Genomic DNA, 14,126 nt, shown 5'->3' on the forward strand with positions numbered 1-14,126 from the left:
TTATAGCCTCAGGTAGCTAAAACATTTGCAGTACATTTCAGAGCGTAATTACTTATATTCTTACCACATGTATGTGCGTATATATTTATGAGCACCCACACATTAGCACAGTATTTAAAACCATTTGTCTTAGCAGTAATTCCGCTTGCGCTTGTAAAAACATCTTGGAATTTCACTGGATGTGATTGGAATAAATGCAAATAAACAAAAAAATACAGAAAAACTCACAAGAATGTCACAAGGGTTTGTTAAACTCCAACAGCAGCACCTTTGATTTTACATCACGAAGCTTTAGCCAAACCAGATACTGTAAGTACAAATGATACTGACCTGCTGTGAGGAGAGTCCAGTAAATACACTGGGCAGGAGTTTTAGGCTCCTGAGAAAATGGTGTGTAGTAAGCTGTAAAGCTTTTGCGCAGCTGTGTAGAAATGTGTGCCGTGTAGGTTTAAAGAAACAATCATCACACAAAACGATGCTGGGCTACTATATTATATAGTATAGTATATATTATATAGTACACTATACTAAACTGACTATACTCTACTGACTGCGTCCGCGGCTCTCGGCGAACACGCCTTGCACGTTTCTCTAGTGCTAATCCAGGTGTGGTTACGCCGTTTACTCGCCTTGGCGTGACAGTTACACGGAACACTCGCAGCGCAGTACTCGTGCAACTGTATGCAGCTGTCCAGCCACTGAATATCTATAACTGAATATCTATAACTATATCTATAATTACATCTATAACTGTATCTCTATAGCTGAATATCTATAACTGAATATGTATAGCTGTGTATGTATAGCTGTATAGCTGTATATGTATAGCTGTATATGTATAGCTGTGGATGTATAGCTGTGTATGTATAGCTGTGGATGTATAGCTGTGTATGTATAGCTGTATGTATAGCTGTGGATGTATAGCTGTGGATGTATAGCTGTATATGTATAGCTGTGGATGTATAGCTGTATATGTATAGCTGTGTATGTATAGCTGTGTATGTATAGCTGGATGTATAGCTGTGTATGTATAGCTGTATATGTATAGCTGTATATGTATACTGTATATGTATAGCTGTATATGTATACTGTATATGTATAGCTGTGGATGTATAGCTGTGTATGTATAGCTGTGGATGTATAGCTGTGGATGTATAGCTGTATATGTATAGCTGTGGATGTATAGCTGTATATGTGTAGCTGTGGATGTATAGCTGTGGATGTATAGATGTGTATGTATAGCTGTGTATGTATAGATGTGTATGTATAGCTGTGTATGTATAGCTGTGGATGTATAGCTGTGTATGTATAGCTGTGTATGTATAGCTGTGGATGTATAGCTGTGGATGTATAGCTGTATGTATAGCTGTGGATGTATAGCTGTGGATGTATAGCTGTATATGTATAGCTGTGTATGTATAGCTGGATGTATAGCTGTGTATGTATAGCTGTATATGTATAGCTGTGGATGTATAGCTGTGTATGTATAGCTGTGGATGTATAGCTGTGGATGTATAGCTGTGGATGTATAGCTGTGGATGTATAGCTGTATATGTATAGATGTGTATGTATAGCTGTGTATGTATAGCTGTATATGTATAGCTGTGGATGTATAGCTGTATATGTATAGCTGTGGATGTATAGCTGTATATGTATAGCTGTGGATGTATAGCTGTATATGTATAGCTGTGGATGTATAGCTGTATATGTATAGCTGTGGATGTATAGCTGTGGATGTATAGCTGTGGATGTATAGCTGTATATGTATAGCTGTGGATGTGCGGTTTGCGCGGTTGTTTTATAAACGTCTGTTGCTTGTTAGCGGCATTAGCCTCGTAGCTACACCACAGCGTTACCCGTGCCAGCTCGGCGCTGCTCGGGCGTTAAAGAGGAAGTCGTGCGGGTTTAGATGTTTTCGTCAGGCTGTTCCTTTAAGCCAGTTGGGTCTGAACTGTTTACTCGGAAGCCCCTGAATGTGGGTCACGCTCGCGCGCCAGAGCGCCCCTCTCGTTCCTCTTCAGGGAGGAACTGACCGCTGTTAAAACGCCAGGAGGCCGCAGGTCGGGCTCTCTCCGCGGACTGTCTCCCGGCGCCTTCTCGCTCTCCTCTCCTCTCGGGCAGTTTCAGGCTCGGAGGTTAGAGCGCGTTAATCGACGACTCTGCTCATGCCAAGCCGCTTAAAGCCTCCATTACCCACAGTGCCAGCGTTCATCAGCGCAGCGCAGGCGCAGTCGGAGCCTGTGGCGCAGCTGAGAGCGCAGGACGTGAAGAGTTACTCTGCTTATTTACATCAACCTCTCTGACCTAATCTCCCTTATTTACAATCTCTTACTGTTCTGAGCTCCCCCCCCTCTCTCTCTCTCTCTCCCTCCCTCTCTCTCTCTCCCTCCCTCCCTCACTCTCTCTCTCTCTCTCTCTCTCTCTCTCTCTCTCTCTCTCCCCCTCTCTCTCTGTCTCTCTCTCCCTCTCTCTCCCTCTCTCTCTCCTGCTCACTCTCTCATACATACAAACACAGCATTCCTTCCACATCTATTGGTACGGATGTGTAGGAATGATCCAGTTTTTCCATCCAGACCAATCCTAGTGCCTTGAACTTGAGTACCATCCCATGCTGATGCATCCGACGCTAATGCAAAAGGAGAATGACTTCTCCAAATCCACGAAACACCTGTAGACTGGTTGGGCGAACTCCCACGCACCCTCCAGGACCCTGGTGAGGATAAAAGGCTGGTCCAGTGTTCCACAACCTGGGCGAAACCCGCATTGTTCCTCTTGTAGCTGAGATTCGACTATCGGTCGGACTCTCTTCTCCAGTACCACTGCTAGACCTTACCGGGTAGGCTGAGAAATGTGATCCCCCGATAGTTGGAACGACCCCCCCGGTCCCCTTTCTTAAAAAGAGGGACCACCACCCCGGTCTGCCATTCCAGGGGGACCGCCCCAGATGTCCACGCAATATTGCAGAGGCAAGAGCCAAAGAGTTTTCCGACCACCTTGGCAACCTCAGCCTGAGTGATGGACGGACCCTCGCTCGGGTCTGCAAGCTCTGCCTCCTCTAGGGAAGGATCATTGGTGGGATTGAGAAGATCCTTGAAGTATTCCTTCCACCATCAAATGACGTCCCCAGTCGAAGTCAGCAGCCCCCCAGCCCCACTGTATACAGTGTTGGTCGGGAACCGCTTTCCTCTCCTGAGGTGCCTGACGGTTTGCCAGAACCTTCTCGGTGCCTGTCGATAGTCTTTCTCCATGGCCTCACCAAACTCCTCCCACACCCAAGTTTTTGCCTCAGCAACCGGCGAAGCCGTGACCCGCTTGGCCCTTCGGGTCATCCGGGTATCTTTTGCCTCCAGAGTCCCACAAGCCAACCAGGCCCAATAGGACTCTTTCTTCAGCTGCCGGCTTCCTTTACCTTGAGGTGTCCACCAACGGGTTCGGGGATTGCCGATGACACAACTATGAAATCGATCAATGAACTGCGGCCTAAGGTGTCCTGATGCCATGTGCACGTATGTTTACCTTTATGTTTGAACATGGCGTTTGTTATGGACAGACTGGTGAGCACAGAAGTCCAATAACAAAATACCACTCGGGTTCAGATCGGAGAGGCCGTTCCTCCCAATCACACCCTTCCAGGTCTCACTGTCATTGCTCACGTGAGCGTTGAAGTCACCCAGCAAGACATTGGAGTCCCCACAGGGGGCACTTTCCAGTACCCCCTCCAGGGTCTCCAAGAAGGCCGGGTACTCCGAACTGCCGTTCGGTGCATAAGCACAGACAACAGTCAGAGCCCATTCCCCAACCCAAAGGTGCAGGGAAATAAACCTCTCGTCCACCGGAGAAAACCCCACCGTACAGGCACTGAGCCGGGGAGCTATGAGTAGGCCCACTCCTGCCTGACGCCTCTCACCCTGGACAACTCCAGAGTGGAATAAAGTCCAACCCCACGAGAGATAGTCTGTTCCAGAGCCCCTGCCATGTGTTGAGGTGAGCCCAACTATATCTAGTTGGTATCTTTCAGCCTCATACACTAGCTCGAGCTCTTTCCCTGCCGGAGAGGTCACGTTCCATGTTCCGAGAGCCAGTTTCAGTAGCTGAGGATCGGAACGCCAAGACCCTCGCCTTCGGCCACCACCCAATCCACATTGCACCGGACCCCCATAAGCGCCTCTCCCACAGGTGGTGGGTCCATGGGAGAGTGGTCCCATGTAGCTCTGTTCTGTGCAGTAACAGATGTAAACAGTATTGTTCTAACAGGAGCAGTACAGTGCAAACCACATTAGCGTTAGTCTGTTTAGATGAACAGTTGAGCCAGGGATGTTCCTGTTATGTTTAAAAGGAAACTTAAATGTGCCATCCAGTCTGTGAAGCTGAAGTTCTTGTCGAAATAAATATGTGAAATAACATTTAGCACCACTTTTGCCTGGCCTGCAGAGGTGTGGTATTAACAGTGTTGACAAAAGTTTGTTAATGTTTTTCTCAATAAAACATTTCAGATTGACTTCAGTTGTTAAAAGTGAAAGGATTTCATTTCATTTAAAATTGAAAGGATATCCCATAATAATAAGCCACTGTTGACCTACAAATATAGGTGTACTTAAACATCTAAAATGGTTTCATATGAAAAAATATGTATGCCACAATATATACCGAAACCATCTGAAGTTGTATGTAAATTTCCGGCCATACTGCCCACTGCTGCTGGCTAATTATTTATTTCACTGAGGTTAACCTAGACTGTGTACGTCCTTCTGCTGTAAGTGGCCGTCTGTTTAATGTAGGCGTGTTGCACTTCTAAGTGGTGTGCTGACGTTGGTGAAAGCATACTTAAAAGTTTTGAAACAGGACCTCAGTTTCTGTCCATTTATGGCACATCTACGACGCTGTGTAACTAAAGGTCAAAAAACAAAGGATAAAACGTGGATTGGGCTTATTTCAGCTCAGTCCATTAAAATATGCCTGAATTAGCCCTGATCAAATCAGGACATCACCTTCTATACATGGCTCTCCATACTTTCCTCAGTGTGTTTTGCACTCTGCTTAATATCACAACACACATCTGTCCTCCTGTGCCATTTGTGCCGTCCTTGTGTTGTAAGTAAGCCAGCAGCTTAGAGCAGAGCGCAGGAAAAACATGCAGACTTAATCTAGCACTGAGCACATTGGCACGTCTATTGGCTCAGGAAGTGTGTGGATGGCTTGGGCGTGTGTATGTATGAAAGTATGCGCCGGTTGGAGGAAGAATGGACAGATGGAATAGTGAGCCTGGATCAAACAGCAGGTGGACAGCGCAGCGCTTGTTCTTGAGTGTTCTGTTCTTTCCATTCTCAGCTGTATCCCACTTACAGCACCTTTCCAGTGACAGAGATGTAAGTACAGGATGTACTGAATGATGTCATGATGACTAATGGCCTGGGCGTATAGTTCTTACTGTACATTTCCTTGTAAGTGTGTCTGTTGATGTGACCAGTCGTCAAGAGTTTCCACTCAAAGTTCCTCTGAGAACAAAATTTAGAAAATCAGATTTACCCCAAAGGTCAGCCAAGACATGTTTGGTGTCTGAAGTTTGCTTCTTTGCAGTGGAGGTATGAGGTTAATGGAGCTACACATAATAGAAGCTTATGGCCCCACTGAACATTGAGCAAACTTCAAACCGTGTTGAGTTGTTTGTAATCTCAAATAGACTCGCTAATGCTATTACTGATACTGATATTATCTGCGTGTGTTTTTAGCTGTGTAGCAGCTTGTCATGTAGTCAACTATGTTGTACATCAGCCTCAAGTCGAGATGTCAAATTAGGGGGCAGGCGTGGGCTGGAGGTTAGGGAACCAGCCTTGTGACCAGACGGTCGCCGGTTCGGTCCCCAGAGTCGACAGCATATGACTGAGGTGCCCTTGAGCAAGACACCTAACCCCCACCTGCTCCCCGGGCGCTGCGGGTTGGGCTGCCCACCGCTCCGGGCAAGTGTGCTCACTGCCCCCTAGTGTGTGTGTGCTCACTAGTGTGTATGTGGCGTTTCACTTCACGTTATGTTAAATGCAGAGGTGAAATTTCCCCGCTGTGGGACTAATAAGGGTCTCTTAATCTTAAATATCTGCACAACGTTTTTGAGTTAACTTAGTTTTCCTAACTCACCTGTTTTAGTACTGCATCTTAGTTAGGTTAGCAATACAGTTGAGCTCACTCTGAAAACATTGGATGTGGTTGACTGAAACAAGTCTGTTTCTCCAGTGTTGCGCAGTTGTCTCGATAACGTGTTGATAATGAAGACCTCATGAGCTTGAATCCAGACGATGCCAGCCCTCCATGGTGAGGATTCTGAAAGTAGACAGCCCCCCAACCCCCATGCCTGGGGACGCCATGTCATGAAAGTGTGTGTGGTTGGGAATCAGCAATGACTAAATTCAGTTTAAGATTTAGATTTTTTTATGTAGTAATTTTTACAGTGGATGTTGTCACAAAGCATCTGTAAAACTAAGCAAGCAGAGGGTGACAGTGTCAAAGGAAACCGCCCTAAAAGCAACAGGAAGTTCCTTGAGAGATATCACCCCCCCACGTTTTAATACCGGTTTTAACAAGCCCTCATACAATTGGCCTCGCCATTTCCCCTCAGGGGAATCCGTCTTAAGGCCTGTTCCATGACTTTTTTAGCTGAAGTGAAAGGTTAGGCGAGACCATTGAGGGGCAAGGGATCGATTGCGATCTGACTCGTTTCCCTTTTCAAACCCGAAAATAATGACAGACAGTGGTATGAGCTTTATAAGCTTTAGTTCTGCTTTACAGCATGGTTCTCCTCCAAACGTATAGCAGTTACTCACATGTTATGTATCTTATGCTCAAACTTCATTTTCAGCTTTAACATTTTACATTGCAAAGTTTGCATGGCCAGCTGATCAGCTACCTGAAGCCAACCTGCCGAGGGTGAGCATGTTCAGTTTAAATAATCCGCTCCTCACTGCCACCTCATCCCCTTCTGCTCTGAGTGGACATTTGAGTTGCGTCGGTGTGACACATCTGAGTACTGAGTCACAGTGGTTGGGAAAACCTCCTGTGGTCAACACCGGACAGCAAAACAATAACACAACAAGACAAATGCTTAGGACTGAGTATTTTCATGAGGGTGAGTGTGACGTGCAGATCAGGCTTTGTGCGGGGAATGGACATGGAGGCCCAGTGGTGATTGAATGGTACTTGATAAAGGACGTTTTGAGAAAATACTAAAAACAACTATTGACCAAAGAGGGTAGAGCTGTGCAGATGGTCAGCTTACATAAGACAACAAATTTGCGCTTTTGCAGTGCAGTAAAAACTACAGTTTTGATCTTGTTAGTTTTTATTCTCGTGGAATGAAGTTCTCTACAGCAGCACACACAGTTATACTTGGGTTGGAGACTAAATTCGATTTTTTTGCCAACCTGTATGTTTACCCTTGCTTTACGCTGTGCCTCTTCTCTCAAGATGAGTTTTGAGAGCTATGCCTGTGTTTTGTATGATGTCAAACAAGCTGTGGCCATTTTTCACACTCCTCTATGTATTGCAGAGACACAGAACAGAGTATTTTACAAGAAGAATATTGTCTTGCCTTTGTCAAAGGCAGCAAACGCTGTCAGTGGTTTTTTCCTCCCGTTTTGTACAAAGAACAGTGTGCAGTGTCAACAGCGCTTTCCTGAGATCCGTTCCAACACAAGCCACCCACAGCACATTTGCCTTGGCCTGACGCCGCTCTTTCTCAGCCCCAAGTGTGCAGTAAACTGAAGGTGTCGCTTAAGAAAGATCTTCCAGAGTTTTCCATTTTTTTTTTTTTATTTGTATTTTTATGTAGTTCTGTGGTATTTGAGGCCTTCATCGTTACTGGAAAATATGTAAAAGAGTAAAATAAGAAAAAAAAATTTTTTCCATAAGTGAACAAAACTAGAAGTGCACTGTTATGATTTTTATGGTTAGTATTGTTGTTTTTCAACTCATACTTTGAGGGCTAAGTCAACACATGAAACGCCCTGGCACATTTCACATGTTTTTTATTAGCCGAAGCTGCAATATAAATAACATAATTTGCTCTTTAATTGGACAAAACCAGCATTTTAATGTCTAATGGCATAAGTGCTCTTACCTGGCTCGTGTTATTTGTGTCATAAAATTGTGAAAATCAACATTGCTTTTAAAGGCCTGATGCTGTGGACCTCACAAGACTGTATCTCTCTCCAAAAGCTCAAAAAGACCATGTACAGAGCAAGGAAGTGTTCGCAAAATGAGCAGATTTGGACCGTTACACGGAAATGCTTCCCCTCAGACATGTGGATGGCCAATCAGAATGCAGTAGACAAAATCCTGCATCTGAGGCTGAGACTTAGGACACTTTGGGGGACACTTCGGTAAGCACAAACAAATCTTGCCATTGATTTCAATGAGAGCAATGCAGAGGGACAGTTCTCTACTCATGCGTCAGCCAATAGGGGATGGTGTGGGGCGGGGCTTCAGTCCATCACATTGATTTTAAGATGATGGTCAGGTCACACCCAAAGCTGTAAAATCCAATTCTAAAGGTTCAGTACGACGATGACCAACTCAGGTTTCTTCCTTGTTTTATTCAGTGAAAAAAACAGCAGATGGTCACAAATCAATGCTTTTTATTTTGGATATCAGAAAGTTTTAATGAATGCAGCCCAAGGCCAGAAATGTGCTCACCACAAGTACCCAAACGCAAATGACAGTGCCTGGCCATGCGTTACATTATAACTCGCATTTATAAATTGACACATTTTACAAAGCAACTACAAGTGATAACGTGTCTGTATCGCTCCAAGTGTCTGCATTCACGTCCTTCAGGCTTAATGGAGCTCAAACCTACAAAGTGATCTGAAAAACCAAATTACTGAGGGAGCTCAGTGCTAAAGGCCAGTTCACAACACAACATATACAAAGCGCTCAGTAAATCATTGAATAGGGACAAATTTTGTGTGTTTGGGCTCTGAATTAGAGCAGCTGTAGTCTTGGCTCATCTTGGACCTGGAGCACAGCAAAGCCTGGCCACTGTGTACGACTACAGGGTAGAAAACTTTGTCTGAAACCCATTTCATGTTGCATCTCCCGTCCCTGCCTGGTGCGAAGTTGGATACCTGAATGCGTGAGAACGTTCAGGGAAGCGAGAGAGAGAGAGTATAAATAGACAGAAGTGGGTGTGGGAGACTGAGCAAATGGACTGCACTGAAAAGATGTGAAAACGCTGGAATTGTGTTCGTACATTCAGTACAGCCTTGTACATGCAGCGTATCATCACTGTCGTGGATCTGTCGAAGCCTCATATCTCTGAAGTAGCGTCTTTGTAGGAGAAGGAAAATTGTTCTCCAGTGTGATGAGATCTCAACGTTTGCGCATGACAGCGACCGTGTGCTGCCAGTTACAGTGCCATCATTATGTTTGTCATTGTGAAACCATCACTGTGATGTCACTGTCCAAATCCATTGGCTTTTGTGAAGTGCCTGATTTCTGTATTTAATGTTGACGTTGCTAGTCCTCCTTTCTTCATCTGCTGTTCAGCAGTTTTCCATCAGAGTCCAGCTGCTTCTCATTTGCTGCTGAACTCATTTCCTCCCTTCAAAGTCTCAGATGGCTTGCAACTGTTGCACGTCGCCTCTCCGTCGTATGTTTTTGGAGGGAGCCCCATTGTTTAACTTTGAAATCACTCAGAAAACCCAACAGAACCTTTTTTCAGATTTTTTGGTGTAGCTGGTTCCTGAAACCCCGTGGCTGAAGGCTAGTGGAGCAGGCCAGCCGGACTGTTTGGACTGTCTGGCACAACCTTGCAGAGCGAGTCAGACGTCAGAGCGCTGACCTCAATCGGATGAGATGTGAAAACGAATGAGTGTGTTCAATACCTCCCTTTTCCTCTGCTCTCCAGCTCGCTCTTTCATTCCCTCACACTGCCTCTTCTCAGCTCCCCCCGTTCTCTCGCTCTCTCTCCTTTTTCTTTCTCTCCCTGCTGTCTCTGCACACTGTAGCGTTCTGCCTGTGCCGTACTTGCTCATTATGTACCATGTTCTCATATCTAACACTGCCAGTGGCTGGATCAATTATATGTGGGGGCAATTATAAAAATTTGCATCTCTGGTTGTAAATGTAAAGCGTCTTGTTGAGGAAACAAAATGAAGAATCATAAAACTGACCCTGGTTCTTAAAGTGGATTGACTGAGTCACGTTCAGCATGTATGATTGTGTATTACTGAAAACCATTATATGGAATAATCTTTGAATAAATCCATAATGTTCCTTGGCAACCACATCTTGCTGTTAACGAACTGCATTGCTTGGCAGAAGAGTATTATTCATTATTATAGATTAATGAAATAAATTATCTTATTTATTGAACACCAGCTGAGTTTATTACAGTGTAGCACATTTCAACGTCTCCTCATTGCTTTCCTGGAAACATTGAAACGTTCGGTCTACGCCTAGTCATAGCAGCATGCTTAGGTCAGCTGTGGAACATGACTGGCTACAAGAACTCAGCACCTTCTCAAACACGTGCTCCTCATTCACTCCCATAGCGGGCCATGTGTCCAGACAGCTGCCCACACCTGCCCCACTTTCACACACACACGGGCAGAAGAACGGGTCTTGGCTTCTGGGCTTCAGGGTCTCTGACGGCTGTGTGACCGCAGGGGATCCGTCACACTTGGCACAGTCATCATCCCAGAATGAACGAAAGCCTCCACAGGGCTATTTAAAACACACACACACACACACACACATGTGTAAACAAAGTGGGATGTGGATTTGGCTGTGAGTGTGTGTGTGTGTGTGTGTGTGTGTGAGAGAGAGTGTGTGCACTAGCAGGGCACATATGTTTTTATTTGTGCTGCTCAATGTCTGGCACCTGTTACCTGTTAAGCCTGGGGAAATGTATATGGGTGTGTGGGTGTGGGTGGGTGTGTGTGTGTGTGTGTGTGTGTTTGCCTATAAAAGCAGCAGGATGGAAGAGGTGTGTAGTTTCCGCTTGGTGCTTTACAGGTGTTTCTTGGAGACTTACAATGGAGTATAGACCAGCTCAAGTCAGGCCAGAGCTAAGCGCTGCTGCCCTGCGCCTCACGGCAGTGTGATACCTGACACACATGTTGATTCCACAGCAGAAGTTGGGAAAATTGAACTCCTGATGGAATGTTGCCACTGACGGTGGCAGATTTTTCACTGCAGCTCCAATGAAAACAATGGAATGTCTGCTTTGCAGTCGATCGACAACCACCAGCATGTAAACACCGCAGACGCCTTACTGAAAGCAATCGTTTCATTTCCTGTTTGAGAGCAGTGTTCATCAGTTTTATTAGCTATAATGTTTTGCACCAATCTGAAGATGAATTTAGTATTCAGACTTTTAAAAAAGGTCAAACGCTATTCATCACATTGTCTTCCCCCTCTGGAAGGCTTTGCTTGGACGTGCACAGTCTGGAATGGCTCATTCCACCCCCTGCTCCACCCCTCCTTCATTACACACACCTGCAGCTGGTTTATGGGCATTATCCCTCCAATAGATACTCCCCTCTGTTTGACCTTGAGCCCTGCAAAGTCTGATAGTGAACTCTGAGAGTTCTGATGTTTCCTTGTCTTGGTAGTTTGCCCTGTTTGACCATTGTTGTGTTTACTGGTTTTTGCTGTGGGTGTGTGTGGTGTGTTCCTGTCTGCCTGTGATGAGTAGAAGTCTTAGATTGCCTTTAATAAAGCTACTCAGTGCATGCGGCCTGTCTATAAAGCCCTGTCACTACAACTTAACCCTTTAAAAAAATTAATGGAAAAAAATTGGTTAAGAAACCAAAAGAAACGGCCCAAAATGACTTGGAAAGACGTCTGGTTGCATTGACTTACATTAAAAGTAAAGTAGGTTTTTTCCTTCTACTTTAAACGTCCCATTTTGGAGAGACAAGCTTTTTTTCCCGGCAACAGCGATTTATTGAAATGCTGTGGGCCAGATGTGCAGACACAGCGTAAAATGTTTGACGCACTAAAACTGCAGTTCATCGTGCAAACTATGTAGCCCCGCCCACCACCGGTGAGAGGAGCAGGCTGTAAAAGGCTCAGGGAAATAATGGCGCCATCAATGCTGTGATGCTGGTACAGGTGCCATCTCTACAGCAATGCGTATCAGCGGCTCTGTCTAAGTCCATCCATCCTTTTCCTCTCCTTCGGGGTCGCGGGGCCTCTGTCTAAATGACCTTCTTAAAGGTTTTGAACTGAAAATGATTGAAGACAAAAATAAATAGTTATATCGGGTTTTGTGGCTCCTCATGAAGCTGCTTGAAAATGTTTTTTTCAGCACAAACATCTATTTCAAGATAGATTTGTTACAGGACTGAATGGAATTGGTTCTTTTATCCCGTCCAGTCCAGCATTTCCTGTTGTGAAGTGAAAGTAATCAGCTAACTGCGTCAGCTGGCTTCAGCAATATTTTGTTGTTCGTTCTCATTCAAGTTTACATTGAAGCTCTTTGTTTTCAAGGTCGCGGCTGAATGGCGTTTGTTTCCACACTCCAATCAGTGGAATTTTTCCTCACGATGGCTTGTGTGGCTTTTTTGGAGAAACTGGCCTCCTTTGTTAACTGTAATTAGCATTCTTCAGAAGAGGCTGTTTCTGGTTGTGTAACGTTTTATTATGCAGCAGTTAAAAATTACCAATGCAAATGAGGGCAAAGAATGAATGGCCTAATTATGAGGCATAAATAGAAGGTTTGGGTTTGATATGTAGCTCCTCGGGTTGGAAGGCACTGAGAACTTGCACGGGAAGAAAGATGCAAACGTCTTCTTCAGGAATTACTGAATAGCATGAGAGATACACCTCACTGTGTATCATCAGTAAAAGTGGAGACACGCCTGATTGAGAATATCTCATTATCTTAATTGTGTTTGAAGAGAAGAATAAGTGGTGAAAAGTGGTTTTCAGCAGCCATCAAGTTCTTAGAGTATGTTAAAATGGGTTATGGTCTTCGGTCCTGATGGAAGGCATCTCAGGTGTCTCCTCATGAAGCTGCTTGACAGAATGCCAGCATTTCTTGGTTGTTGCATAATTCTTGCATTCTATTTTTTACTTTATACTATATTTTATTTATTCCTGTTTTCACAGTTATCCAAAATATGAAAAGTAGTAAAACCGAGATCTAGACTAATTTCATCCTGTGAATATTAATTGACAATATTAATAGGATGATATTAATAGGATGATGTTTTCGAGACACTTCAGGGATGATTAACTTGTATGCATACTTAATATCTGTAAAATTGAGTCAAAACTCATAGCAATATTTAATTCAAACACTGTTTCTAATTCCCTTTATACTTGCCATTTTTCCATCTCATTTCTAATGCTAACATCCTTTAGCCAATCAGTGGGAATTCCTATGTAATGTTAGCACGAAGCTAAGATAGAAATGTAACATAAATAAAGCAGTTTAATGTTTCGAATGGTCAAGTTTTCCGTTTTTGGGACGGTTCTGAAAAAAGTTACTCTGGCGCCCTGAGTCAAAATGGTAAGGAGGCCCTTCTCTGAGTAGGTGTGTCCAGTATTTTGACCAGTACTGTAGTTCCAGACATGTGAGACGCTACAGATGTAAGTTGCTGTATTAACTAGCCTAACATGAGAGTCCAAGAGGAAGATTTATGATGGAGCTTTTGACAGAACCTGCATGTCATCACTCATTTATCTCATGACTCTCGTCTCGTAATTCAGAGTTACGGCTTGCAGCCAGTTTCACTCTCACAGCCTTCCTGTTTGATAAAACCATTAAGACCAATGTGATGTGGGCCTGAGTTTTTGCTCCTGCTAACCTCTTTTTCTCTTCCTCTCTTTCTGTCTGCAGCAACAGGGAGCCCGAGAGTGCGGAGATGAACAAGCTGCGTCAGAGTCTGCGCAGGAAGAAGCCCACCTATGTGCCCGAGGCCAGCAGGCCACATCAGTGGCAGGCTGACGAGGAGGCCGTGCGCAAGGGCAAATGCAACTTCGCCGTGCGGGTAGGAAGCTGAACCTTGTTCAGGTTACAGGGTTCAAATGGCAGGAATCTAATTTTCTTACTAAAAGATTTTAGAGCTGTGTGAACACGGCAGTCTGATCTTTTCAGATCCGATTTCAGCCACTTTGCTTCTGCTCAC

The 14,126-nt window shown here is 44.5% G+C and overlaps 1 protein-coding gene across 4 annotated transcripts in view; it reads left to right on the plus strand.

Moving 5' to 3' along the window:
• The window catches only part of numbl (NUMB like endocytic adaptor protein), a 77,771-nt gene that overhangs the window by 42,487 nt on the left and 21,158 nt on the right, over positions 1–14,126 (plus strand). For 3 of the 4 annotated variants that reach the window (XM_017723125.2, XM_017723123.2, XM_017723122.2), the window contains exon 2: positions 13,838–13,988. In XM_017723125.2, coding sequence (XP_017578614.1) covers positions 13,863–13,988 — 126 coding nt within the window. In that variant the 5' untranslated portion in view covers positions 13,838–13,862. Of the gene's footprint in view, positions 1–5,299; positions 5,367–13,837; positions 13,989–14,126 lie in introns of those variants that run through there. The other variant, XM_017723124.2, reaches the window with a different exon arrangement.

This window comes from Pygocentrus nattereri, chromosome 17 (genome assembly GCF_015220715.1).
Source record: "Pygocentrus nattereri isolate fPygNat1 chromosome 17, fPygNat1.pri, whole genome shotgun sequence".
NCBI classification, from domain to species: Eukaryota; Metazoa; Chordata; class Actinopteri; order Characiformes; family Serrasalmidae; genus Pygocentrus; species Pygocentrus nattereri.